Genomic DNA, 27322 nt, shown 5'->3' on the forward strand with positions numbered 1-27322 from the left:
GAGGTTCAGACTGAGACCTTGTACAATTACATAATAAACTTTATGCTCAATTAAACCATTTACAGTTCACTGCATTGATCTGTAATGATTTACAAGTTAATATATCATTTTGAAATCGGATGAATCTTTTTGAATCATCCTGTAGATCTGCCTCTGATGTTGCCTGCTTGTTTTGACCCCTGCAGTATTGGACAGCTCCAAAAAAAGCCACTTTGCACTTGCAAACAACCCTCAAGCCTCCTACGTTAAAATAGCGGATGTGCTTATGTTTCTACTAGCTAGACATCTTCTGTTTTGATATCTATGCTGTCTGACACTGACAGCATCATCAGATTATAGCTTTCAATATTTAGAAATACACAAAAACACACAGGACACAAATGTGCTCATCTCATTTATTTCAGGCAGTGAAAAATAATACAACTGCAAATGATTCCTACCTCCATCCCGATTGTGCCGGCACACCGAGATTCAATTAAACACGGAAAATTAAATGAAGCGAAGGAGAATACACACGCAGCGGCCGCAGAAACTCATTATGAGAGATCAATGACGGAGCGGGCTAACGCGGGCCTTCCCTGACCATCCTTTGTCAAGTGGCGATCTGGGCCACAATAGTCGTGCTAAATTAAATTTTAATGTGTTTCTGATAAGCTGTGTCCAACTCTGGCGTCCGTGCCAAATGTAAGCTTGCTCGGGAGGGTGATGTAATTTTCCCGCTCAGATGAGATGAGTCGAGGCAGACATCAAAGGAGATGCGGCCGGAGCAGTGTGATTGCCGTTTGATGTGATGACCTCACAGAGCTGCAGTTTGGCGATTCATTGAGAGGCTTCTGCCATGACGGCTCTTTGTGTTCTGGTTTGACCTGGTTTGTAATGAACGTTACTGCTTTTGACCTGTTCTTTGAATACGGAGCTCTAATAATGCTGATGGTGAACCATCAGGGCCTTCCAGGTCTTCTCTGAAGGCCCAGCATATTTTGGGAAAAAGGATAAAAGTCATATAAGTGGTTCACACTCATATCACATTGCAGTTGTTTGCATTTCACTCTAAATCTGTTTGCAATTCCATTTTTTTGCGTTTGTGTCAGAAACGTAACTCTGTGCTGAAAAATGAAGCATCTTTTTGCTATCCGGTGTCGACCAGAGGAGGATGGGTTCCCCGTTTGAGTCTTGGTTCCTCTCAAGGTTTCCTCCTCTTGCTCTTAGGGAGTTTTTCCTTGCCACTGTCACCATTGGTGACACTCATGGGGACTCGGACCCAGATTTTTCTGTAAAGCTGCTTTGTGACAACAACTGTTGTAAAAAGCGCGATAAATAAACTTGACTTGACTTTGAATTTCCACTGTTGTCTTTAGGGAAAATGTAAAATGCCCCCCACCTTTGATGTCTCGATAGCATACCCTATTAAATTTAACACAAAATAATCATTACGGATTCATTCCAGTTCTGATTTAGAATCGTGTAGGTGTGCACTGAGCTCTCCGGGGTGTTCTAGCTGGCCCATGTGTGCATTGAGAGTGCTAGCTAGCAGGTTAGTAGAAAATAATAATAATGATGATGATGATATTAAGTTAGACTTATATAGTGCCTTTCACATTCCCACGGTCGCTTTATAATTAAATGGAAAACAAAAAATTAATAAATTATAGAGTGAAAATATTCTCAGAAAAGTTTGTAGCTGAGCTGTGAAAATGGAAAGAGAGGTAGGACAGTGAATGGTGGGGTCAGCAGCATTAAAAGACCTGCCACCCATAATGGACATCCTGAACCTAGGAACAGCTAGAAGAACAGAATCGGAGGACTTTAGCTTGCGAAGTCAGCAAAGGCAATAAAACATTTTTTCATCACTTTTTTAAATCTCATTTTTAAAGCGTGTAAACTGATATATTAGAGTGTTCTGACTTGATTTTATTTGATTTGTTGCTGTATTGATAACAAATGGAAAGCTGAAATCTAAACAGCTGAGATTTCCCTCTGTGTTACTGGCGCCCCGTTCCAAACCGCATACTAGCTCACTAAATAGTCTGTAAAAATAGTGCATATCCCGTTAGAAGTTCACTCATTAGTGTACTACGTGTGGTTTGGGATGCAGCGTTAGATCAGCCAGTGAGTTCAACAGCTGCTCTGCTGTGCTGCTCGTTAGCTGCTCATTAAACACCTCCAAAGAACAGCTAAAAGAAGAGAATCGGAGGACTTCAGCTTGCGCGATGGAGGCTGAGGATGTAACAAATCATAGAGATCAGTAGGTGCAAGACCACAGGGCTTTTAAAGGCTAACAGCAGGATGTTGTTCTGTAACTGATGGTCAGTGTAACTGGTGAAGGTTGTGGATAAATAGGCAGATTTCTGAGTGGTGACTGAGACTCTGGCTGCAGAGTTTTGGATGTGCTGAAGAGAATGAAAAGTTTTAGTAGGTAAACCATAAAACAGAGAATTGCAGTAGTGTAACCCCAGATGTAAAGAAAGCATGAACCAGGGGCCGTATTCCTATCAGTGTGTCTTAACTTAAGATCTGACAGGTCAAGATAAGATTTTTCACAAATTCGTATTACAGAAGCAAATCTGATCTTAATTTACAGCATCTTATCTCCAGTTAGGAAATCTTAACCTACTCGATCGAAGTCAACAATAAATTGTCATGTCTGTTACGTAGCAACCGACCATACATGCACAGCTGAAACGTAAACACAATCAAAGTAATCAAGCTTGTTAGCCAGGCAGCTGCTGTTACTGATTCAAAAAGGTCAAATAAAACTAAAGTGTGATAAACTGTGAGTTGTGAATACTGTGAGAGCGCCCCCTGCTGTTTATCAGAGCGTCGCCGCTCCCCAGTTTCAGTCTCCATTTCCCAAACGCTTTAGCTGAGCGCGCTAACGTTACTCCTCCTAATAAACAGACACACGTTCAGCTCCGTCTCCTCATTATTCACCACCATCACTGTAATATTTCATCATCAACATTAACACACGAAGGTGATCAGAGGGGCGGTGGAGATCGAGTCTGCAGCGTCTGAGATCTTTAAAACGCAGAGTTAGAAAAGAAAATCATCTCACAGTGAAAGCAGCGTTTTACAGTAGAGATAAATGGAGCTCATTATGCTGGTAGTGAACTATGCTGCTGACACAGCTGCCTAAAAACCATAGTAAACGGACCTTAAACAGAAGTGAGGACCCTGTTGGGGTTCATCCTAAAGTTAGGACAGGATTTAGGAGGTTTAGTCTAGTTAGGATGTTTGTGTGATGCTGTTTTCTTATCTGGAGTTCATGATGAGATTATGAAGTTAGGAACTGTTATTCTGGAACAGCTACTGTCCTCAATTCAGTCCTAACTGAAGTCGTCATGGAGACTAAAGCTCTGCATCTTTAAAGGTAAGCATAGGACGACGTTTGCAGTACTGCAAAGGTAGAAAAATTGCAGACTTAGTCAGAGATTTAATGTGGAACAAAGGTGAGACGTGTAGTAACTACACAGCAACCAGTATCGTGAGTAGTTTTTCCTTTCTGAAATGATGGAATCTCCTAATATTGTCAATGAATTGTTAACTGCACTCCTTTTAAGATGAACATTCAACGAAAAACTGGGTACTGTAAGAAAAAGACAATCATGAGCTTTCTTATCCTAAATTAAAAAATAATTAAATAAAGGAAAAAAAAAATAAAAAATAGGGGAATGAGCCAGTATTACTCTGTTTATTGTTTCATCAAATGTTTTTATTTGTCCATCTTGTCCAGTTCGTCTATCGTCCATATTTTTTTTCCTTTCTAGTCTCTCAGCTATCTCTCTGCCTACGTTTACACAGCAGGTAAAAGAGATTTCTAAAGAAATGTCCGGACGCGGCCGCAGGAGAACGAGGCTGCAGCGTCAAAGAACAGTTAAAAGTCTGAAAGCACAGTTTAAAGAATCCGAGGACGCGAACCAAAGAAGTGACCGCGCCCTTTTTGCGGCTCAAACACATTCTGGGTGATGAGCCCAGCTGTCAGTCAGTGAAGCTTCATGATGGCTCCTGTGATGCTGGTGAAGATGATGGGCTGCTTTTACCTGCTGGGTGAACGTAGACTCTCTTTCCTTTCTTACTTAGAAGGGTGGGATTGGGGGGTGCGGGGAGGGACTGTGGGTGTTTGGGGGTGGCTGTGGTTCCACATCACCTTATATATGTTTGACTGGGAATAAACCGGGAATTGTGTGACATTAATAATGAAACCAAAAAGAAAAGTTGATGTCCCCCTAAAGGTGGGTAGTGGATACGTTCGTCATTTTCAAGAGAGAAACTGGGAGCCTTCCGACTATTCCAGTTTCAACTGCTTCTGTGTAAAGACCATTTAGGCCGTTTAGCCCCTCCTCCTTTCTCCGCGCTCCTTCAGGGTTCTGGAGTAACGGCTGCTGGACGTTGAGATGTAATCATGGGCGGGTCATTTTATGGAAAGACTTTACCCAAAACGGGTATCGTTAGCTAGGCTAGCTAGTGTTGATCGTGCTCCTGTACAGTGGATTCAATGGACAAACAGTCGCGCTTACTTCTAGTTTGAGCGTTAGCAGGGATAATCAGGCTAAGCAGAGTAAATAAAAGTCCTCCAGTTGATTTTTTTCAGCTCCTGCCGTGCCACCGCCAGACAGAATAAACTCCAAGGTACCCAACTCCTAGAATAATGTCTAAAGTCTTTGGGAAAATGCCTGGTGTAACGGAGCAAAACCAGCCAGACGTTCGCTGTGACAATTAAGAAATGAGGCTCTACTGAAAAAGGGCTTGACAATACCCATAGTGAAAAGACAGGCGGGGGTCAAATCCAAAAAGGCCAAAATACAGAAAAAGACACACATAACACACAGTATCAGGCAACCAGACCCAAAAAGGTACAGACAAAAGGTCCAAAAACACGGTCAAGAAGCATAGAAAGTGAAAAAGCTCAGTAGCTCTACCGGGAGAAGCGACACCTCACAATTGTTCTATGCTGAAGCCCAGGCTTATATACTAAACTACAGCTAGTCATGTGAAATACATCACAGGTGCAACAGGTTAGTATTCAGGTCAACTGGAGCGTTGATTGGTGGATCGTGGAAGTTCAAGAGTCACGTGATCCCCCAGAGAGTTCTGGGAAACAGAGTCTGGAGCATGTGTGACACCTGGTCATTTGAGCGTGGGTGTGTCCATAGCATAAGCCCCACCCCCTCCCTGCACAACCTTAAAATAAACTTTTATTATTTCTACTTTTTTTTCCTTATTTCCCCTGTCAGTCAGAGAGGATGTTTAATTCAGTAGTCAGGTGTGTCCTACACTGTCTGAGCCCTTCAGGATTACCTGAACAGCATTGAAACTGCTGCTGTCGCTCATTCAGTATTTATTATGTTCTGTTCTTACAGTTTCTTTCATTCCGTCGGTGTTCCTGACTTTCATGTAATCAATACAAAGTGTGTGTTTGTACCAGCAGATCTTAGTTAGCTTGGCTGAAAGCCTGTTTGCTGTCAGTGCTACTGAATTAAGAAACGTTTGGCAGCCAAAAGAGTCGGTTTAGTTGGTGAGCTGAGCCGACTGATCTAACTCTCTTAAAAAAGCCAGATCACTAGTTGTGCAAGTGCACAGACATACTAATAGCAATAATAATAATAGTAATGATAATAATAATAATGATAATAATAATAATAATAATAATAATAATAATTGCATGGCACTTCTAAAGTGCTTTTCAAGAAAAGATGCATACAGTTCAGTTACGACGGTACTCGGAACATCAAAAACAATTTTAATTTCAAACAGATGTTGTAATCTGTACTGTATGTCACAAACTTGCATGTCTCTATGCAGTGAACCCTCTGAAGTCACTCATCACACCAGTGTGATCAAACACATGGCCGGTTCAAGACATCACAGCATAAAAACAAAGATTCCAAAGACTTCCAACAGATGTGCTGGTTTGAAATGCTGTGCTAGGTTTTTGTTTGATGTTGATTGACCAAATAAAAATGAGATAAATAAGATAAAATAAATTTAATATAAAAATCATGTGCGTTCCTAAAAGTGTGCAAAATGGGAGGGGGCTGCACTGCAAAAATGACATCTTGTCAAGTTTTTAAATCTAATCAATTTTTTTTTTTTAAATCAAAATAACTAAAATTTCTCCTTTTGGGATGGTTGTGCACTTACAAGATATTCTAGCTCATTTTCAGACACTTTTTACATGTTTTCAGTAGTTTTATTAAGTAAAATGATCTCAGTATACTGGCAGATAATTTAGCTGGTTTTAAGCTCATTTCTTAGAACAAGCAAAATGATCTACCAATATAGTGAGATAAATTTACTTAATAAAATGATGTAAAACAAGTAAAAATGTCTAGAAATAAGGTAAATAATCTCAAATTAAGCTTACGACAATCTCAACAGGAGAAATATTAGATTCATTGATTACATTTAAGGTAATTTTACTTGAAGACACCATTTTTGCATTTATCTTAACATTTTCATCTTTTTTTTTATCATTTTTTTGTCACATTAAGACCTAAATGTCAGAATCTGTTGACTCCAATCTGCAGGCTGAATAGGGTTGTCAGGGAGAGGTGAACTGAGTGGAGGAGTGGTAGAGAGAGAAGGAGAAGAGAGATTGACAGAGACAGAAGCTACGCTCACATTACAAGCCTCATTGCTGAAATCCGATTTTTTGCTCAAATCCGATCTCTCTGACACGATGGTTCACACTCGTTTAGGTAAGTGATTCAAATCTCTCATTAGTGTGAACGAACCGGCGTCCTGAACTGACCCTCATGAGCTCATCCTACTCAGTAACGTCACGTGAATGAATCACGTTCATCATCAGCACAAACTAACGAGCAGAACGAGCTTCGCTGAGAAGATAATTAACTCTGATCAGCTCTCAGCTTCATTATTAGAGCGAGACGAAGGAGAAAAAGGTGAGATGAGCTGCTTTTCCACCGTTTACAGGCTTTAACTTCTGTTCGGCGCTGCTGCCATGGTAACGCTGAATGATGGCGCAGTGGAAAAAAGCACATGAATTCCGATCTGAGCGTCCCATTAAGGTCACATGGCTACGAATCGGATTCGTATCTGATCTAGGACCACATATGGAAGTGGCTCCGGTCGGATTTGAAAAGGTCAGATTTGTGTCCACGCAGCTCTGAAAACATCAGATCTGAGTCACATTAGGGCAGAAAATCAGATTTGTGCCACTTCAACTTGGTAATGTGAACGTAGCCAGAGAGACATTACAGTTGTTTTGAGGAGTTTTGTGGAGTTTGGAGGTTGGATTTTTTAATGTGGTATAAAAAGGCAAAATCAAAAGTATTTAAAATTGGCTAAAATGTTCCCGACTCATAAGGGTTAAATGAAATGCTCCATTCTGTTTTGTTGAGTGAGAGTTTCTGTGTAGCTGCTGGCTGTTTTGCATAGCATCTGTTTTGGTTGTACTACCAAATAACGCTGGTCAGTGAGCTGCAGATACGCGTCTGAAATGCGATACTGGCTGTTTCTCTGATGCTGCTGTAGCTTTATGAACATCTGAGATTCACATTCACTGCAATGAGGCCACAGCAAAGGCAACAGATGTGAGTCTTACAGTAAATCAGCACTTCACAAACTCACATAGCTATAATTTACTAGATTAGTTGGGCTTTTTGTGACGTGAGATGAGCCACGTTTCTCATCTTACCCTACACTCCTAAAAAAAGATGGTTCTTCAAGGGTTCTTTAGTACAGACGGTGGTTCTTCATAGACCAAAGAACCATTTGCATGATTAAATGGTTATTTGCATGGTGAAATGGTTCTTTAGATTGGGAGAATGTGCTGTATGTGGATCTTTATAGAAGACTTTTGAAAATGGTTCTGTATAGCACCAAAAAGGGTTCTGCTATTGTTACAAGCTTGACATCGTAACAAGAGCAGAACCCTTTTTGGTGTTATATAAAACCATATGCAACACATTGTCCTTCTAAACACTACACTCTTAAAAAAGATGGTTCTTCAAGGGTTCTTTAGTAAAGAAAATGGTTCTTTATAGCACCATGAACACCCTTTACATCAGGGCTCTTTACATCATAAAATGGTTCTTAAGATTGATGGAGATGGAGACCTTTTTGAAAATGGTTCTATATAGCACCCAAAAGGGTTCTTCTATTGTTGCAAGCTTGACATCGTAACAGTAGAAGAACCCTTTTCAAAAGGACTCTATACAGAACCATCTACAGCCATTCTCCATCTATTGGAAGAGCCCTTTCATGATGCAAAGGGTTCTTTGAGTGTTCATGGTTGTATAAAGAACCACTTTCTTCACCAAAGAACCTTGGAAGAACCCTCTTTTTTAAGAGTGTAGCGTTGGAGGTCAGTGGCATCATAGGAAAAAACCCAAACCTTGGTATTCATGCATAATTAGAAGTGGACAATATGACTATTTCATCATTACTGAGATGAATTTTGTTGTTGTGATGCACTGTATGCTTTTCTAAGGATATTGTGGATTTCATCCATTCATAAACACTGACCAACTGCACGTCATAATATAGTGATATGTACCGTATATGATCAAAATGTCTTGAAGTATCATGATATGATATTTTTGCTGTATCGCCCACGCTTATGCTTAATGAATATGTGTAATCAAGTGGTAGCTACTCGGGTCAGAATCTGTGGCTGCACCAGAGTCTCTAAAGCGAATTATGTTTACGTTTTTAAAATAGAAGCAGCGTTTTTTGCGGACCCTGTGGACCCCCGGCTTATCCGCGGTCTCTCTTCTGCTCGTGAGCGGAGGCGAGAGCGAGTGGGGGGTTTGGTGCCTGCAGCTGTATCTTATTGTTCTGTTTGTTTATTTGCTTGTTTGCCAATAAGAGTTAAACAGTTCATGCAGGTAATTCAGGTGTGAGACACCTCAATTTCCTCAGGTAGAGTGTGTGCACACCTGTTTACATATACACCAATCAGGCATAACACTATGACCACCTCCTTGTTTCTACGCTCATTGTCCATTTTATCAGCTCCACTTACTATATAGGTGCACTTTGTAGTTCTACAGTTACAGACTGTAGTCCATCTGTTTCTCTGATACTTTGTTAGCCCCCTTTTACCCTGTTCTTCAGTGGTCAGGACCCCCATGGACCCTCACAGAGCAGGTACTATTTGGGTGGTGGATCATTCTCAGCACTGCAGTAACACTGACGTGGTGGTGGTGTGTTAGTGTGTGTTGTGCTGGTCTGAGTGGATCAGACGCAGCAGTGCTGCTGGAGTTTTTAAACACTGTGTCCACTCACTGTCCACTCTATTAGACGCTCCTACCTTGTCGGTCCACCTTGTAGATGTAAAGTCAGAGACGATAGCTCATCTGCTGCTGCACAGTTTGTGGTGGTCATCCTCTAGTCCTTCATCAGTGGTCACAGGACGCTGTTGGCTGGATATTTTTGGTTGGTGGACGATTCTCAGTCCAGCAGCGACACTGAGGTGTTTAAAAAGGCACTTAAAACAGATGGTTCTTCTGGGGTTCTTTAGTAAAGAAAATGGTTCTACATAGAATCGTGAACACTCAAAAAACCCTTTGCTTGATTAAAGGGCTCTATGCATCATGGAAGGGTTCTTCAGAAAGATGGAAAATATGCTGATGGCACTATATATAGAACCTTTTTGAAAAGGACTCTATGCACTTAAAACATTGTTCTTCAAGGGTTCTTTAGTAAAGAAGATGCTTCTATATAGAATTGTGAACACTCAAAGAACCTTTTGCATTATTAAAGGGTTCTTTGCATGATGAAAGGGCTCTTCAGATTGATGCATATTGGGTCCTATGTAGAACCTTTTTGAGAAGGGTTCTATTTAGCACCCAAAAGGGTTCTTCTATAGTAATGATGTCAAACTTGTAATAATAGAGAAACCCTTTTGGGTGATATGTAGAACCCTTTTCTAAAAGGGTTCTAATAGAACCGTCTACATCTAACCCTTTCATCATGCAAAGAACCCTTTAATTATGCAGAGAGTTCTATGAGCTCTACATTGAACCATTTTCTTTCCTATAGAACCGTAGAACATAATAAAATGTCCATAAAGATAAAAAGGTGATCAAATCTGAGGTAGAAACCAAATCACTGAATTACTGTAAATAGATAATAAGGTTGTATTATTTATCATTTAATAACTTCTTGCTGTTGGAAAGAAAAAGGTCTTAATAAAGCCCTTTTGTTTCTGTGTGTGTGTGTGGTGTGTGTGTGTGTGTGTGTGTGTGTGTGTGTGTATGTAGGGAACCGGCCATACGTGGTTCTGACGGCAAGAGTTCACCCCGGGGAGAGCAATGCGAGCTGGGTAATGAGAGGCACTCTGGAGTTCCTGTGCAGCAGTGACCCAGTGGCAGAAAGTCTGAGAGAGGCCTTCATACTGAAGATCATCCCAATGCTGAATCCAGACGGAGTCATCCACGGCAAGTACGAACACACACACACACACACACACACACACACACACACACACACACACACACACACTTTTTATACGATAAAAATAATAAACTCTATCCTACACAAAAATTAACAATATAAAGGATTATAAATAAATAAAAAGCTAAAATATTTACACTGTAAGGATGAGTTTTTCATGTTGCCCATGGGATGGTGAGGAGTTAACAATGTAAACATTATAAATAGAAAAGCAAAAAAATATTTACACTATAGAGATATTTTAAATATTGCACATGGAGTATTAATTATATTGCACACAGGAAGTGGTGATGAATTCCACAGTGTATGTGCTGTAGGTGTGTGAGGTCTAATGGGGGGTGTGGGAGGGCTCTACTGGGAGCAGTGGTGGTTGTACAGTCTAACAGCAGCAGGAATGTCCTAATGACATCACTTAGAGGTAACATGTACAAGGAGAAGAGCCAGGGCCCTAAAACGGAACCCTGTGGGACTCCACAAAAAATGTTAAATCTCTTTGATGAATGATTTCCAAGTGAAATCAGGAATTATCTATCCATTAAATATTCTGGCTGCTTTAAAAATAATACATAATTAACTTTTACATGGATGCGTGGATGTGTTCAGTGGTGCACTCAGTTAATACAGCTCTGTTGTATGGTGCAATAGTCACCACTGTTTTTGGCCTGCTTTGGCCAGTTGGGGTTGTGTGTGTGTGTGTGTGTGTGTGTGTGTGTGTGTGTGTATGTATGTATATATATATGTATATATATATATATACATATATCTCACTGTTGTCGGAAGAAAACCTCCATTTTTGACGTTTTTCAGTTTTTGACATAATTTGAAAATGCCCATTACCCTTTACATTGTGTATCAATTTCAAGATGAATGGACTAAAAGAAACAACCCAAAGTTACTTAGAAAAAAACCTGGTTTCATTGACTTATATAAAACGTGAAGTATGTTTTCCTATATATATATATATATATATATATATATATATATATATATATATATATATATATGTGTATATGTACACATAGAGTATACTGTGCTGATATTAAGCGTACGCAATCAAAATAACAGTAACCCAATCACTGCTACTAACTGCAGTGTATTCATTGTCTGTAAAAGGCTTTGGTGAGTTAGCTAGCAGGCTTAACATTAGCTGAACATAAACATGACCAGTTTGTGTTTGTGTGTTTTGTGTGGACTTTGATTTTACCCTGACCACAGAGAGCAAACATGTCACCTTTGCCCGATTGTGAGTCATTCCTTAGATGGCCATGGGTCCAGTTTTATTACACACTAATACAATCTAAGAATAGACCAGCCAGCTTACATTAAAGTCCCTGTAGTTGTAGAATAATAAGTCTTAGTGTGTAATAAGCCTGAGATTTTAAGGGTTTAAAGGGGACCTATCAGCTTTTCTTGTTTTTCCCATTCCTTTACTGTGTTATGTAGCTTTAGGTGCATGTAAACGTTTGTAGAGTCCCAAAGTTCCCTCCAGAGGGAGAAACTCCACTTTTCAGAAACCACTTTTCTCAGCTGCCTGAAACGCCTCGTTGGATTACCAGCCCTTTTCCTTTGTTACAGGATGACATCATCTTGTAACATAGTCCTTACTGCCGCCTACCGGTGAGCTCAGCCCCCTCACACAGTGCACAGCGTCTACTGGAGGCTGCAGGACAGGGGCGGAACCGCTCTGGCGGTCGAACATTCAGAACAGAGTGGTTGAGCTGACCATTCAGAGCACACTGGGCTCATCTGGAGGCGGGGCTTAAAGACACAGGAGTTCCAACAGAGCGTAATGTGTTTTTGGAACTTTGAAGCATCTAAATCTGTTTTTGTAGAGCCCAAAAATAAAATTACGGACATTGAAAATGAGCATAATAGGTCCCCTTTAATAAAAAGTATATGGAATATAAATTCCAGAGCTGGGAAAATCATGAATGTGGTCAGAATTCCATGGGAATATTGTAAATATAGTTTGTTTTTTAGTTTATACATTTATTTATTTTGTTGTTTGTTTTTCGTTCCCTTTTCAGTTTCTATTCCCTACTTAGAATCCGTTCAGCCAGCAAAGGCAGTTATTTTCAACTTGGTGGTTTTTGTTTGTTTTAACTCAGTGAATAACAGTGTTGCTGTCACGCTCTCCTCCCCTCAGACATCACTTTTATATATATATATATATATATATATATAGAGAGAGAGAGAGAGAGAGAGAGAGAGATGTTGAGGCTGACCTTTGTGTTGTGTTTGCTGCATCGTTTTTTCTGCCATCGTTCTCTCCAGTCACTGATAACACTAATGTGATGCTAGCAAATACCTGTCAGCAGTGTTGGTATGAAGTGAATACATGAAAGCATGGTATTTCAATGTATTAAATAATGATAAAGCAAAACATTTTATAATAGTATAATTTTATTCTCTCATCCTTTAATTCTTATGATGAGTTTTCAACTTTTACACTCAATATAATTAATTAATGCACTTTTTTGTATATAATAACAATGTTATTTTCACAGCATTATAATGGTTTACTGAATTAAGTTTACATTGACTTCTTTGTTTTTACATAAGACTTTTAGTCCCTAAGAACACCCAGTGTTCCCACCTACTACACCGCAGATTGCTGCTGATTTAAATTTGATTTTTAACACATCTTAGTATACAGAGTGCAAATTCCAGAAAATCATGAGTGTAGTCATAATTCTTCAAATATTACCCCATACTAATTTTTAATAACAGTAAAGTTGTGACTGTGAAAGTTCCCGGCTGCGCTCATGTTCTGCACTGTTAGAAATAAAGGTTCTGTTCAGGTACATTTTTTGCTTATCAAGGTACAAACAGTGTAAATGTTCCCTCAAAGCTCCAACAGTGGTTTAAGGTCTGATTGTGAACCTTAAATAAGTTTTTCCAGGTGAAAAGTTCGTATTTGTACCTTTTCATAACCGAATGTTTTAAACAGAACAGTAAAATAAAAGCCTGGAGACGAGACGGGGTGTGTGGAGTCAGTACAGCTTAGAACATATCATTCAGTGGATTATGGTTCAGTTATGTTCCCTGACTGAAGGTACTGAGATGGAGCCTTGAGGGTCCCACCCCAGTGATGAGAGGGGAACTGCCCCAGTGACAGTTTAGCACCTTTATTTCTGAGAGTGTGATGTTGTTTTACGTTGTTTTTCGTTCCTGTTTCAGTTTCTAACCCCTATTTAGATTCATATCCGTTCAGCCAGTGAAGCCAGTTTTATTCAACATGGCAGTTTGTTTGTTCTAACTCAGTGAAAAGCAGTATTCCTATCATGCTCCTCTCTCTCCAGGCATTAATTACATGTATAGAGGTGTTGAGACTGACCTATGGGTGACCGTATTGATGCTCTGTTCTCAGTCAGACAGTAATTTATCTCTGCTTTTCTCTCAGCACCGGCCTGATCTCCTCTCTGAGAGTCAGCAAATACTCAGCCGTGAGTTCTCACCTTAATCATCCACACAGGATTCTGGTATATTTGGCTGTTGATTAGATATTTGTTGTGTCACAGCTGGTATTCTGGGTGGGTGATCAATGAACAGTGCACATGTCGGCAGTTTATCTGGTGTGGAGCTGTGCTGAGGGCTTTTAGGCCTGTTTGCTGCTTAACCCTCATGTGGTGTTGATGTGTTTGTTGCTCAGTGGTCTCGTAGACCCACTGCATTATTGTTTTTTTAAAAGTACAGCAAAGCAAATCACACATCATGTTGACCAGGACTTACCCTGTGCGTCCAGAGTGACTCTGTGGAGATTTTAGCAATGATTCAGTCAGTAATCCAGTTCAGAAAATCACCGTCCAGATCCTGCGTTTACCTCCATTTAAATGCCCAGTTAAAATCTCCATTTAAAATCCCAGAGCAACGTGTCCGGTATAAAACTGTCCATCGTGTCTCAAACAGTCTTCTGATTGACTCAGACGTAAAAAAGGCGATAAAACTGTCAGTGTCCCATTCAACACGATGAGTGCACTTTCCCTCTTTCCCTCAAATTACACAAACAGGCCCTGAAACACATTTTAACAGAGAAGTAACAATAAATGACAAATATGATTATAAAATGAATATTTAGCTCTGTCTTTCAGTGTACATTGATTTTGAGCACTAAAAGTATCTGATATTAAATATGCAACTCAATTTGTAATAAAAATAAAGCCTGTCTTGCTGTGTATCAGAGTTTTAGCACTGAGCCTGAATCGAGGAGGACAGAAAATCAATAAAAACATGTCCGCCTTATGCTAATTGTTTATTTTTACTCATAATAACCGACAGAATGAATCACCATCAAAGTTATTGCACTTTTAGCTCACAGACACTCCAGACTAACAGTTTCTGAGGTGCAGCTTGTTGTCAAGATCTCTATAAGCGACCAAATACAAAATTTTGCAGGTGCAAGATAACGTTTTGATCAGAAATGACCCGAATTCATAAAGATGTCAGATTTCTGTTTCTGTCAAACAATGGCATATCTGAGCAGCCCAGATAACAACCTATGGCATGTGTGACTGCCACATGTGAATACTTTAAAATTGTAATTGTAATTGACCCAAAATACCAAAAAAATTCCCAAAAATTCAAGGGTTCTAAGGGTTAAATCAATACAGCCATAACAATTTATGTAAAATATATCACAAGTGTCCAGCGTAGGGTTCTCCTTTAGCAGCTGTAGCCAGTCAGCAGCCTGTCCATGTTGTCCACCCTCACATAAACACACACACACACACACTGACAGCAGGCCATGTAGGAGGAGAACAGAGTGAAGGACACAGCACCTCCACACTGTTACTCCCCGCGGGTTCAGCCCAACACCACATGTGTAATATGAATGTGTGGGGGGTGAACAGAGTGAAGACACTGAAAATGGGTTATTTTATATGATCTTTAATGTTTTATATGTTAAGGCCAAGAATCTGAGGTTGAAATAATAATATCACATTTTTTCTTTTGGTAAACATTGAAGATCAGTCAATCAATCAACCAACCTTTATTTAATCTCGGAGAACATTGAGGGGTGACCCTCGTTTACAATGTTGCCGAGTTGATATAGAACAAGGGATTGATAATGTGTAAGAACTTGTGTAATGTGTAAGTAAATTTAATTAATAAAATGACTCAAATCAGGTAAGTATAAAAAAGAAACAATAATAAAAAAATACATAAAAAATACAGCAGAAAATCTAAAACAGTAATTAAACCATAGCTAAAATGTAAAAGTTAATAAAATCAAATCAAAATAAAATAAAAGGAGAATGAGATCAAAAAGTAAACTAAAAATGAATTAAATTGACTAAAATAATAATAAAGTAATCATAATTAAAATAAGAATAAGAATATGAATCCAGTGTGATCCAAAATGGGTCCCACAGACCTGAACACCACACAAGGGTTAATATGTAGAAGTAAAGTGTTATTACTGTGGTTTTACTGCACTATTTAAATGTTATTACATAATTAAATAAATGGTTACGTAGTTATGAAACGAGTTGAATGAATCAGTTTAAAGTCTGGGTGAACATATCTCACCACAATACAGCGGGTCAGCATGTTCCAACTGCATCTGTTGAGACCCAGAGGAGGATGGGTTCCCTTTAAAAGTAATTTTTTGAGTCTTGGTTCCTCTCAGTGTTTCTTCCTCTTGCTCTTAGAGAGGTTCTCCTTTTTGAGTCTTGGTTCCTCTGTGGTTCTTCCTCATGCTTTAAAGGAGGTTCTCCTTTTGAGTTTTGGTTCATCTCAGCACTTTGTCCTCATGTTCTTAGTGTATTTCTCCATTTGAGTCTTGGTTCCTCTCCGTGGTTCTTCAACATGATTTTAGGGAGATTCTCCTTTTGAGTCTTGGTTCCTCTCAGGTGTTCTTCCTCATGCTTTTAGAGAGGTGCTTCTTTTGAGCCTTGGTTCCTGTGTGGTTCTTGCCCATGCTATTAGTGTGTTTTTTTTTCCTTTTGAGTCTTGGTTCCTCTCAGTGGTTCTTCCTTATGCTTTTAGAGAGGTTCTCCTAGTGAGCCTTGGTTCCTCTCAGTTGTTCTTCCTCATGCTCTTATGGGAGGTTCTCCTTTTGAGTTCTGATTCGTCTCAGTGGGTCTTCAAGTTCTTGGGGAAATTCTCCTTTTTGAATCTTGGTTCCTTTCAGTAGTTCTTCCTCATGCTTTTAGGGAGGTTCTTTTTTGAGTCTTGGTTCCTGTTATGGTTCTTCTTCATGCTTTTAGGGAGGTTCTTTTTTTGAGTCTTGGTTCCTCTCAGTGGTTCTTCCTCGTGCTTTTAGGGAGGTTCTTTTTTGAGTCTTGGTTCCTGTTGTGGTTCTTCTTCATGCTTTTAGGGAGGTTCTTTTTTGAGTCTTGGTTCCTGTTGTGGTTCTTCTTCATGCTTTTAGGGAGGTTCTTTTTTTGAGTCTTGGTTCCCCTCAGTGGTTCCACCTCATGCTCTTAGGGAGTTTTTCCTGTCACTGTTTCTCTCAGCAGTGCCCATTAGGGGGGGCAGCTTTGGGACAGTGTCTGTTGTAAAAAGAGCTGTAGAGATTAAAGTGAACTGAACTGGAAAAAATTTGAACTGTATATATTTAATATTTAGGTTTTGTTTCTGGTTGTTTTAAAATTGCTTATTTGGTGTGGAGCTGTACAGATTGCTTATTAGGCCCATTTGCTGCGTAACCCTTAGAAAGTTTTTCTCAGTTGTTGTTTTCTTGCTGTATTATTTAAATGTAATCGTTGGTTCATAGTTGTGTACATAGTGAATTAAAGGTCTCTTTTGACAGGTGTGCTATTAAAAATGCCTACTGTACATTTCAGTGCCGTTTGTCTTGGTTCTGGTTGTTTGAAAGCCTCTTCTTTTGTATGTCGTGTCAAAACCTGGATAGAAGGCTTCTTCACTGGAGTTTCATGACCGCAGTGAGCCAGGACACCTCAGTTTTTGTGGCTCCTGTTAAAAGCGCAGGGCAGTTTAGACGTCTGTCTCCATGAACTGCTCTGAACTCGCCTTTAAGAGTAGGTGGGCGCTAAATACGGACGCTTCCCCACATTCATTTATATGCTAATGTAGCTTTGCATAGACATAAATGCTGTAGTGTTGCAGGCCCTTTGAAATGGAAATCATGTGAAAAGGTCACATTTGCTTCGATCGAATTTATCATGGACTTTGGAAAAATTTGAAGGGAAATATTCAAATTATAGGTCAAAGCATCTGATCCTGTGTTTGGAGCGGCTCTTTCTTTCTCAAATGATGTTTTTAATATCCTGCTCTCTCTTCTGGGCAGTGTTTACTGAGACTTGGGTATTAAAACTACATTACAGACCGCAGGCCTTCACTTTTCCCACAGCTGTGTTTTGTGTCAGTGTTACTGTGTATTGAGCATATGGAGCGTTGCTGTCGGCCATGATCTGTTAAGCACATTCACACAGTGTTGTGAAGGATCTCTGCCTTTGAGGAAGATTGTCACCATTTGGGATGTAATTACATATGAACACATTAAAATGGAATGATCAGATAACCTATTCTAAACAGATAAACACGGATCAGGCATAACATTTCAGTGGTCAGGACCCCCATGGACCCCCACAGAGCAGATACTGTTTGGGTGGTGGATCATTCTCAGCACTGCAGTAACACTGACGTGGTGGTGGTGCGTTAGTGTGTGTTGTGCTGGTCTGAGTGGATCAGACACAGCAGTGCTACTGGAGTTTTTAAACACTGTGTCCACTCACTGTCCACTCTATTACACGCTCCTACCTTGTCGGTCCACCTTGTAGGTGTAAAGTCAGAGACGATAGCTCATCTGCTGCTCCACAGTTTGTGTTGGTCATCCTCTAGTCCTTCATCAGTGGTCACAGGACGCTGCCCACAGGACGCTGTTGGCTGGATATTTTTGGTTGGTGGACTATTCTCAGTCCAGCAGTGACACTGAGGTGTTTAGAACTCCAGCAGCACTGCTGTGTCTGATCCACTCAGACCAGCGCAGCACACACTAACACACCACCACCACGTCAGTGTTACTGCAGTGCTGAGAATGATCCACCACCCAAATAGTACCTGCTCTGTGAGGGTCCATGGGGGTCCTGACCACTGAAGAACAGGGTAAAAGGGGCTAACAAGTATCAGAGAAACAGATGGACTACAGTCTGTAACTGTAGAACTACAAAGTGCACCTATATAGTAAGTGGAGCTGATAAAATGGACAACGAGCGTAGAAACAAGGAGGTGGTCTTAATGTGATGCCTGATCGGTGTAAATGCAGATGTGAATAAACATTGCACTATTTTTTAGCAGATCCCTCTAAAAGCCTGAGATGTAGGAAATAACTTTTTTTTTAGACTACACCAAAACTTCTACTGTTTTCGTATCGGTCATAAACTTGATCTTTGCCCTGCCAACCAGACCTAAACATAGCTTTCTCACAAAATTGGTCCCAATGTAAATCAGAGTGTGATTGGTTGATTCCTCTGTCACTTCCTAATTATGTTGGTAGTTAATCTAACGTGTGAGGCCTTCAGTCCAGCTGCTGAAGTCCTAACCAATGGGAGAGCTCACTCAGCTGTATCTACCTGGATACCACAGTGGAGAAAACATCCTCACATTTCCACCCAGAATTTTAACAAGGAATTTAGCCTATTACTACTTATGCTTGGAAAGTTTATATACAAGCATGATGATTGTAGTACAACCCCATTTCCATAAAAGTTAGGACGCTGTGCAGAATGTAAATAAAAATAGGATACAATGATGTGCAAATCATGTAAACCATATTTTTAAAGAAAAATACTACAAAGACATCATATCAAATGTTGAAACTGAGAAATGTTATTGTTTTTTTGAAAAATATATGCCCCTTTTGAATGTAATGCCAACAACACACTCCAAAAAAAGTTGGGATGTTGTTTACCTCTGTGTTTCATCACCTCTTCTTTTAACAACACTCTGTAAGCGTTTGGGAACTGAGGAGTCTAGTTGTTGTAGTTTTGAAAGTGAAATGTTTTCCTGTTCTTGTTTGATACAGGATTTCAGCTGCTTATCAGTTCAGGGTCCCTTTGTTGTATTTTTCATTTTATAAGACACCAAATGTTATCAGTGGTGACCGGTCTGGACTGTAGGCAGGTCAGTTTAGCACCCAGACTCTTTTAATATGGAGCAATGCTGTTGTAATACATGCAGAATGTGGTTTGACATTGTCTTGCTGAAATAATCAGGGCCTTCCCTGAAAAAGACGTTGTCTGGATGGCAGCATATGTTGCAAAAACATGTATATATTGTTCACCATTAATGGTGCCTTCACAGATGTGCATGTCACCCATGCCATGTGCACTAATGCCCCCCTATATCATCATGAATACTGGCTTTTGAACTGTGCACTGATAACAGGCATGATGGTCTTCAGCCCGGAGGACACAGTGTCTATGATTTCCAAAAAGAATTTCAAATGTTGATTCGTCGGACCACAGGACACTTTTCCACTTCCCCTCAGTCCATTTTAAATGAGCTGAGGCCCAGAGAAGGTGGCAGCATTTCTGAATCCTGTTTATATATGGTTTCCTCTTTGTGTTTTAGAGTTTTAACTTGTATTTCTGGATGCAGTGATGAACTGTTTTCACAGACAGTGGTTTTCAGAAGTGTTTCTGAGCCCATGCAGTGATTTCCACTACAGAATCATGTCTGTTTTTAATGCAGTGCTGCCTGAGGGCCCAAAAATCACGGCCAGGAAATACTGATTTTGGCCTCGTCCCTTACATACAGAGATTTCTCCAGATTCTCTGAATCTTTTAATGATATTATGTACCGTAGAACTGAAACTGAAGCTCTTTATTCAGTAATTCAGATCTTGTTTACAGGTGGTGTTAGTTTATTCATATTAGATAAGCATTCTCGGTTTCCCCCCAAATTGTGCTCAGTTCTGGTTTTGTGCCTCAAGCTCTACTGGCACCTGAGAGAGACAGAGACAGAGACAGACAGAGAGAGAGAGACAGAGAGAGAGACAGATGCAGAGGTTTTGCTTCCAGAGAAATCTCGCTGGTGATTGAGTCTCTTGCAGAGATTGGAAAAAGCCAATCTGTTCCACGTTCTCTCCCTCTTTTTTGGAACTGCAGGGAGGGAGGTGACCTGGGACTAACACCTGTTTGTTTTTAGTGTTCTTCTGCTGATTGATGGAGGGAGGAGAGAGGAAGAGAGAATCAGTGGGAGAGACAAAAAGCCAAGGTGAAAAGAGTGTTGAAGTTCATCACTCTGTTCTTAAGACCACAGAACACCGACACAACATCCCTCAACAAACACCAGCGTTCTATCAGCAGGGTGCTTTATACTGTTCCAGAGCTAGAACTGATACACACCAAATGAACCAGTGTGACAGGAGAACAACTTTTAAGAACAGAAGAACGAACAGGTAAAAGGAGGACAACATTCTAGAACAGTGTGAGCAGGAAGAATGTTTTTGAGCAGTGTGGACTGGGGAGATCATTCTAGAACGGTGTGAATCAGGGAGATCATTTTAGAACAGGGAGAATTTTGAGAACATTCTAGAACACCTTGAATGGGAGAGAAAATTCAAGAACAGGGTGAATGGGGAGAACATCCTAGAACAGCTTTAATGAAGGTGATGATCATTCTAGAACAGTGTGAGTGAGGAGTAAATTCAAGAACAGCGTGAATGAGGGAGAATATTTTAAAACAGAATGAAAAGTGAGAACACTCTAGAACAGTGTGGATCATGGAGATAATTTTAAAACAGTACAGAAGTAGGGAGCATTCAAGAACAGTGTGAATTTGGGTGAATGTTCTAGAACAGTGTGAATAAGCAGAATATCCTAGAACAGCTTTAATGAAGGCAATGATCATTCTAGAAAAAGTGTGAGTGGGAGAGAACATTTTAAAGCAGCATAAAAGCTGAGAACATTCTAGAACACTGTGAATGAGGGAGGACATTTTAAAACAGCATGAAAAGTGAGAACACTCTTGAACAGTGTGGAGTAGGGAGATCATTTTAGAACAGTATGAAAGGGGAGAGCATTCAAGAACAGTATGAATTTGTTTGAGCGTTCTAGAACAATGCTAATAAGCAGAACATCCTAGCACAGCTTTAATGAAGGCAATGATCGTTCTAGAACAGTGTGAGTGAGGAGAACATTCAGCGTGAATAGGAGAGAATATTTTAGAACAGCATGAAAGGGGAGAACATTCTAGAACACAGTGAACTGAGGAGATAATTCTAGAACAATGTAAGTGAGGGAAGAACATTTTGGAACAGTGTGAATGGTGAAAACATCCTATTACAGCTAGAATGGGGGAGAAAATTCAGGAACAGGGTGAATGGGGAGAGCATTCTAGAACCATGTGAATGGGGAGAACCCTCTTCTATCTCCAGCTCCAGCGCAGAACTAAAGAAGCACCAAACCTGTCCCGGCTGGTCGACTGAATTTGGGGTGTAAATCAGATTTTTGACCAAACCGTCTTTTTAAAAGTACTTAGTTGGTTTGATGCAGAGCTGGTTTAACGGAGTCTGGCCTGTTATATCAAAAACTCCAGAGGGCGCCCACGAGCGAGTCCTCAGTGAATGGGGTGAATGGAGCTAAATGGCTAAAAATGAAAAGTTAAAACACTTTCTAATCACTGAACCAGAACTTTGCTTTCATTTCAGAAAGTAGAAGGATGGATTTCACAAAAAGTACTGAGAGCTGACTGGTTAGTGTTACTGCTACTGAGTGCTGACTGGTTAGCGTTACTGCTACTGAGTGCTGACTGGTTAGCATAACTGCTACTGAGTGCTGACTGGTTAGCATAACTGCTACTGAGTGCTGATTGGTTAGCATAACTGCTACTGACTGCTGACTGGTTAGCGTTACTGCTACTGAGTGCTGATTGGTTAGCATTACTGCTACTGAGTGCTGACCGGTTAGCCTTATTGCTACTGAGTGCTGACTGGTTAGCGTTACTGCTACTGAGTGCTGACTGGTTAGCATTATTGCTACTGAGAGCTGATTGGTTAGCGTTACTGCCACTGAGAGCCGACTGGTTAGCGTATCTGCTACTGAGTACTGATTGGTTAGTGTTACTGCTACTGAGTGCTGACCGGTTAGCGTTACTGCTACTGAGTGCTGACTGGTTAGCGTTACTGCTACTGAGTGCTGATTGGTTAGCGTAACTGCTACTGACTGCTGACTGGTTAGCATTACTGCTACTGAGTGCTGACTGGTTAGCGTTACTGCTACTGAGTGCTGACCGGTTAGCGTTATTGCTACTGAGAGCTGATTGGTTAGCGTTACTGCTACTGAGTGCTGACTGGTTAGTATTATTGCTACTGAGAGCTGATTGGTTAGCGTTACTGCTACTGAGTGCTGACTGGTTAGCGTATCTGCTACTGAGAGCTGACTGGTTAGTGTTACTGCTACTGAGTGCTGACTGGTTAGCGTTACTGCTACTGAGTGCTGACTGGTTAGCATTACTGCTACTGAGTGCTGACTGGTTAGCATTACTGCTACTGAGTGCTGAGTGGTTAGCATTACTGCTACTGAGTGCTGACCGGTTAGCGTTATTGCTACTGAGAGCTGATTGGTTAGCGTTACTGCTACTGAGTGCTGACTGGTTAGTATTATTGCTACTGAGAGCTGATTGGTTACGTTACTGCTACTGAGTGCTGACTGGTTAGCGTATCTGCTACTGAGTACTGATTGGTTAGTGTTACTGCTACTGAGTCCTGACTGGTTAGCGTTACTGCTACTGAGTGCTGATTGGTTAGCGTTACTGCTACTGAGTGCTGATTGGTTAACGTAACTGCTACTGAGTGCTGATTGGTTAGCGTTACTGCCACTGAGAGCTGATTGGTTGGCATTACTGCTACTGAGTGTTGACTGGTTAGCGTTACTGCTACTGAGTGCTGACTGGTTAGCATTATTGCTACTGAGAGCTGATTGGTTAGCATTACTGCTACTGAGAGCTGACTGGTTAGTGTAACTGCTACTGAGTACTGATTGGTTAGCGTTACTGCTACTGAGTGCTGACTGGTTAGCGTTAATGCTACTGAGAGCTGATTGGTTAGCATAACTGCTACTGAGTGCTGATTGGTTAGTGTAACTGCTACTGACTGCTGACTGGTTAGCGTTACTGCTACTGAGTGCTGACTGGTTAGCGTTACTGCTACTGAGTGCTGATTGGTTAGCATTACTGCTACTGAGTACTGATTGGTTAGTGTTACTGCTACTGAGTCCTGACTGGTTAGCGTTACTGCTACTGAGTGCTGATTGGTTAGCGTTACTGCTACTGAGTGCTGATTGGTTAACGTAACTGCTACTGAGTGCTGATTGGTTAGCGTTACTGCCACTGAGAGCTGATTGGTTGGCATTACTGCTACTGAGTGCTGACTGGTTAGCATTATTGCTACTGAGTTCTGATTGGTTAGCATTATTGCTACTGAGAGCTGATTGGTTAGCGTTATTGCTACTGACTGCTGACTGGTTAACGTAACTGCTACTGAGTCCTGATTGGTTAGCGTTACTGCCACTGAGAGCTGATTGGTTGGCATTACTGCTACTGAGTGCTGACTGGTTAGCATTACTGCTACTGAGTGCTGATTGGTTAGCATTATTGCTACTGAGAGCTACTGAGTGCTGACTGGTTAGCGTTACTGCTACTGAGAGCTGATTGGTTAACGTAACTGCTACTGAGTGCTGATTGGTTAGCGTTACTGCTACTGAGTGCTGATTGGTTAGCATTATCGCTACTGAGTCCTGACTGGTTAGCATTACTGCTACCGAGTGCTGACTGGTTAGCATTACTGCCACTGAGTGCTGATTGGTTAGCATTACTGCTACTGAGTGTTGATTGGTTGGCGTTACTGCCACTGAGAGCTGATTGGTTGGCGTTACTGCTACTGAGAGTTGATTGGTTGGCGAGCGGAGCAGCCTAATGAACGTACATTCGGCACCGTTTTAAACTCTTATAACTCGAGTTTAAAAGCTTATAAAAATATAACAGCGGTGTTAAAATGTTTTATGCTGTTCTGTGTTCAGAAAATGATTATATTCTTATATATTTAAATGATTTTGCTCAAACGCTCCGTGTTAACCCATTCATTTTGGACTCGCTCGGGAGCGCCCTCTAGTGTTAGAGAAACCCGGAAGACATTACAGAGTGGAAATTCTTCTCTCCACAAGTTCTCTGGGTTTAATGCTGGAGGCTGTGGTCAGCTAAGCTGGTCAGAAGAAGCTGTGTGGCTCTTTGTTTTCGAAGCAGGGCCTATGATCAGCACTCCGTGAAGAACCCCACCACAGTATCAAATAGAAGCATAATCACGCTCTCGCCCTTCTAAAGACCCAACGAAACGAGCACCGATCGCACTCTGTTATCGTTGATGGAGACTGTCAACCTAAGACGGCGCTTAATTGGGCCTGAAATTGAATTAGTCTCTGTTTGAGGCGTTTGGAGCGCTGTGTTGTTGCGCATTAGCGGCGCTGCTCGTGATGTATTGTGTTTTTAGTGAGGGGCGTCGGGACGAGATGAGGGAGAAAACATTACTCATCAGAAAAGCAAAGCCGAAGATCACAGCTGTTTCTGTTGTGGGGGGCGGGACAGTCACCGGTTTTAATTATACACTATATATAAATCTAATTATTGTCGTCAGGTGTTTTTAATTATTAGATGGAATTAAACGGTTTGCCTCGTTTCCATTTAACAATATATTTACTGCATGTGGTGCTTCAGTTCTCTCCTTCAGACTGAAGGCTTTCCTGTAATGAAAGGCTCGTTTTTTAAGGCCTAAATTTGGACCTGACAGGTGTTTAATCAAGGTTTACTTTTTTGTTTCTTTCTTTCTTTTATTTTTTTTGTTTCTTTCCCCAATTTTCTCCCCAATTTAGTCGTCTCCAATTCCACCCACTAGTTAGGACTCCCCCAATCACACGATTCTCCCAGCGCTAGGAGGGTGAAGGCAAACACAGGCTTCCTCCGAGTTCTGTGAAGCTCCACCGCATCTTTTCAAACTGCAGCTAATGCAACATCATTGGACAGTTGAATGCGCTCAGAGGAAAGCGTCAACCGCCAGTTACGTCTCTGTTTACGCCTTTTGAGGTCCAGTGAACCCAAAGTGTTTAGACAGCGAGGTCTCCTCTCCTTTTCACAGAGCAATCATACAGTTTAGACTGTAATGATGTTGATAACTGTCTATGATTATGATCAGGATCTTTTCTAAAACGTTCTGGTGCCGGAAAACAGCAGCTCTACTGCTCTACTCACCATTACAACACATGTTTGATCTGAACAGTAAACAGCGCTGATGATAATTGCATATTTATTTAAACTGTTGTTCATTTTTTGAGGAAATATCAAAGGTGCAATAAAAGGTCTAGCATAATAACCAGTATGATAACTGTGGTGAAATGATTTCAGTGTTTATTACAGCTTTTTAAACAACAATGCTGAAAACCATCATTTCAATCACGGATATGAACTGACTGGCCACTTCCCTGTATCTACACTCATCGTCCATTCTATCAGCTCCACTGACCATATAGGAGCACTTTGTAGTTCTACAGTTACTGTAGTCCATCTGTTTCTCTGCATACTTTGTTACCCTGTTCTTCAGTGGTCAGGACCCCCTTGGACCCTCACAGAGCAGGTACTATTTGGGTGGTGGATCATTCTCAGCACTGCAGTAACACTGACGTGGTGGTGGTGTGTTAGTGTGTGTTGCGCTGGTCTGAGTGGATCAGACACAGCAGTGCTGCTGGAGTTTTTAAACACTGTGTCCACTCACCGTCCACTCTATTAGACGCACCTACCTTGTCGGTCCACCTTGTAGATGTAAAGTCAGAGACTGCTGCACAGTTTGTGTTGGTCATCCTCTAGTCCTTCATCAGTGTCCTCCTGTTCATCCTGTGATGGACACTGTTGGCTGGTTTTCAGTCCAGCAGTGACACTGAGTTGTTTAAAAACTCCAGCAGCACCGCTGTGTCTGATCCACTCGTACCAGTGCAACACACACTAACACACCACCACCACGTCAGTGTTACTGCAGTGCTGAGAATGATCCACCACCCAAATAGTACCTGCTCTGTGAGGGTCCATGGGGGTCCATCACCACTGAAGAACAGGGTAACAAAGTATCAGAGAAACAGATGGACTACAGTAACTGTAGAACCACAGAGTGAAACTATATGGTCAGTGGAGCTGATCAAGTGGACAGTGAGTGTAGATACAAGGGGGTGTACTTATTGAAGTGGCTGGTTGGTGTAAATAAACCTGTGTAGCCTCTAATATGTACAGTAATTTCAAACCAGCAATGAAAGCTGGTTCATTTGTGTTAAAGCCCGTGTCCCTGTGGAGGTCATTAGTCTCAGTAGCCGCTGGTCTGTTCACTCGCTGTAGAAGTTCAGGATGAGAGTTTGAAGTTTTTGTGTTTGTTTTTGTTTTGTTTGCGTGGTTCTGTAACTCCTTCACAGACTGTAATGTGCTGCTATTGTGAGAACTGGCTAAACGTCATCTTTGCATCATAAACCCTCAGTTTTGTAAAACATCACTCGCGACTGTGTTCCCGACTGAAGCTCAGCAGGACGCTCTGCGCGGTTCTCCCAAACAAGCTGACTCACATTTGTACTTTTGCTCCCTCTTCTTGTTCCTCCAGTTCGGAACGTTTCATCATGCTTTTCGGTCCTGTTGGATGTCGAGGTAGAGTGGATTACAGCTGATGAGTCTGACGAATGAAGCTAATCTTTTAAAAGCATATTTCAGTTGTAAGAGAGCAAAATATAGAACCATTTCAACCTTAAATGGTTCTTTGAATGGTGAAATGGTTCTTCATATTGATGGAGGTGTTGTATTTTGTTCTATATAGAACCTTTTTGAAAAGGATTCTATACAGCACCAAAAATATTCTGCTATTGTTACGATATCAAGCTTGTTAAAATAGAAGAACCATTTTTGGTGCTATATA

General features: G+C 40.9%; 1 protein-coding gene across 1 annotated transcript in view; it reads left to right on the plus strand.

The window, feature by feature from the left end:
- The window catches only part of LOC118804408 (cytosolic carboxypeptidase 4), a gene marked incomplete at its 3' end in the record, with an annotated part of 291416 nt that overhangs the window by 199080 nt on the left and 65014 nt on the right, over positions 1–27322 (plus strand). Inside the window, exon 19 of the mRNA XM_036564921.1 lies at positions 10227–10407. Coding sequence (XP_036420814.1) covers positions 10227–10407 — 181 coding nt within the window. The remainder of the gene's footprint in view (positions 1–10226; positions 10408–27322) is intronic.

Source organism: Colossoma macropomum, unplaced genomic scaffold (genome assembly GCF_904425465.1).
Source record: "Colossoma macropomum unplaced genomic scaffold, Colossoma_macropomum, whole genome shotgun sequence".
NCBI classification, from domain to species: Eukaryota; Metazoa; Chordata; class Actinopteri; order Characiformes; family Serrasalmidae; genus Colossoma; species Colossoma macropomum.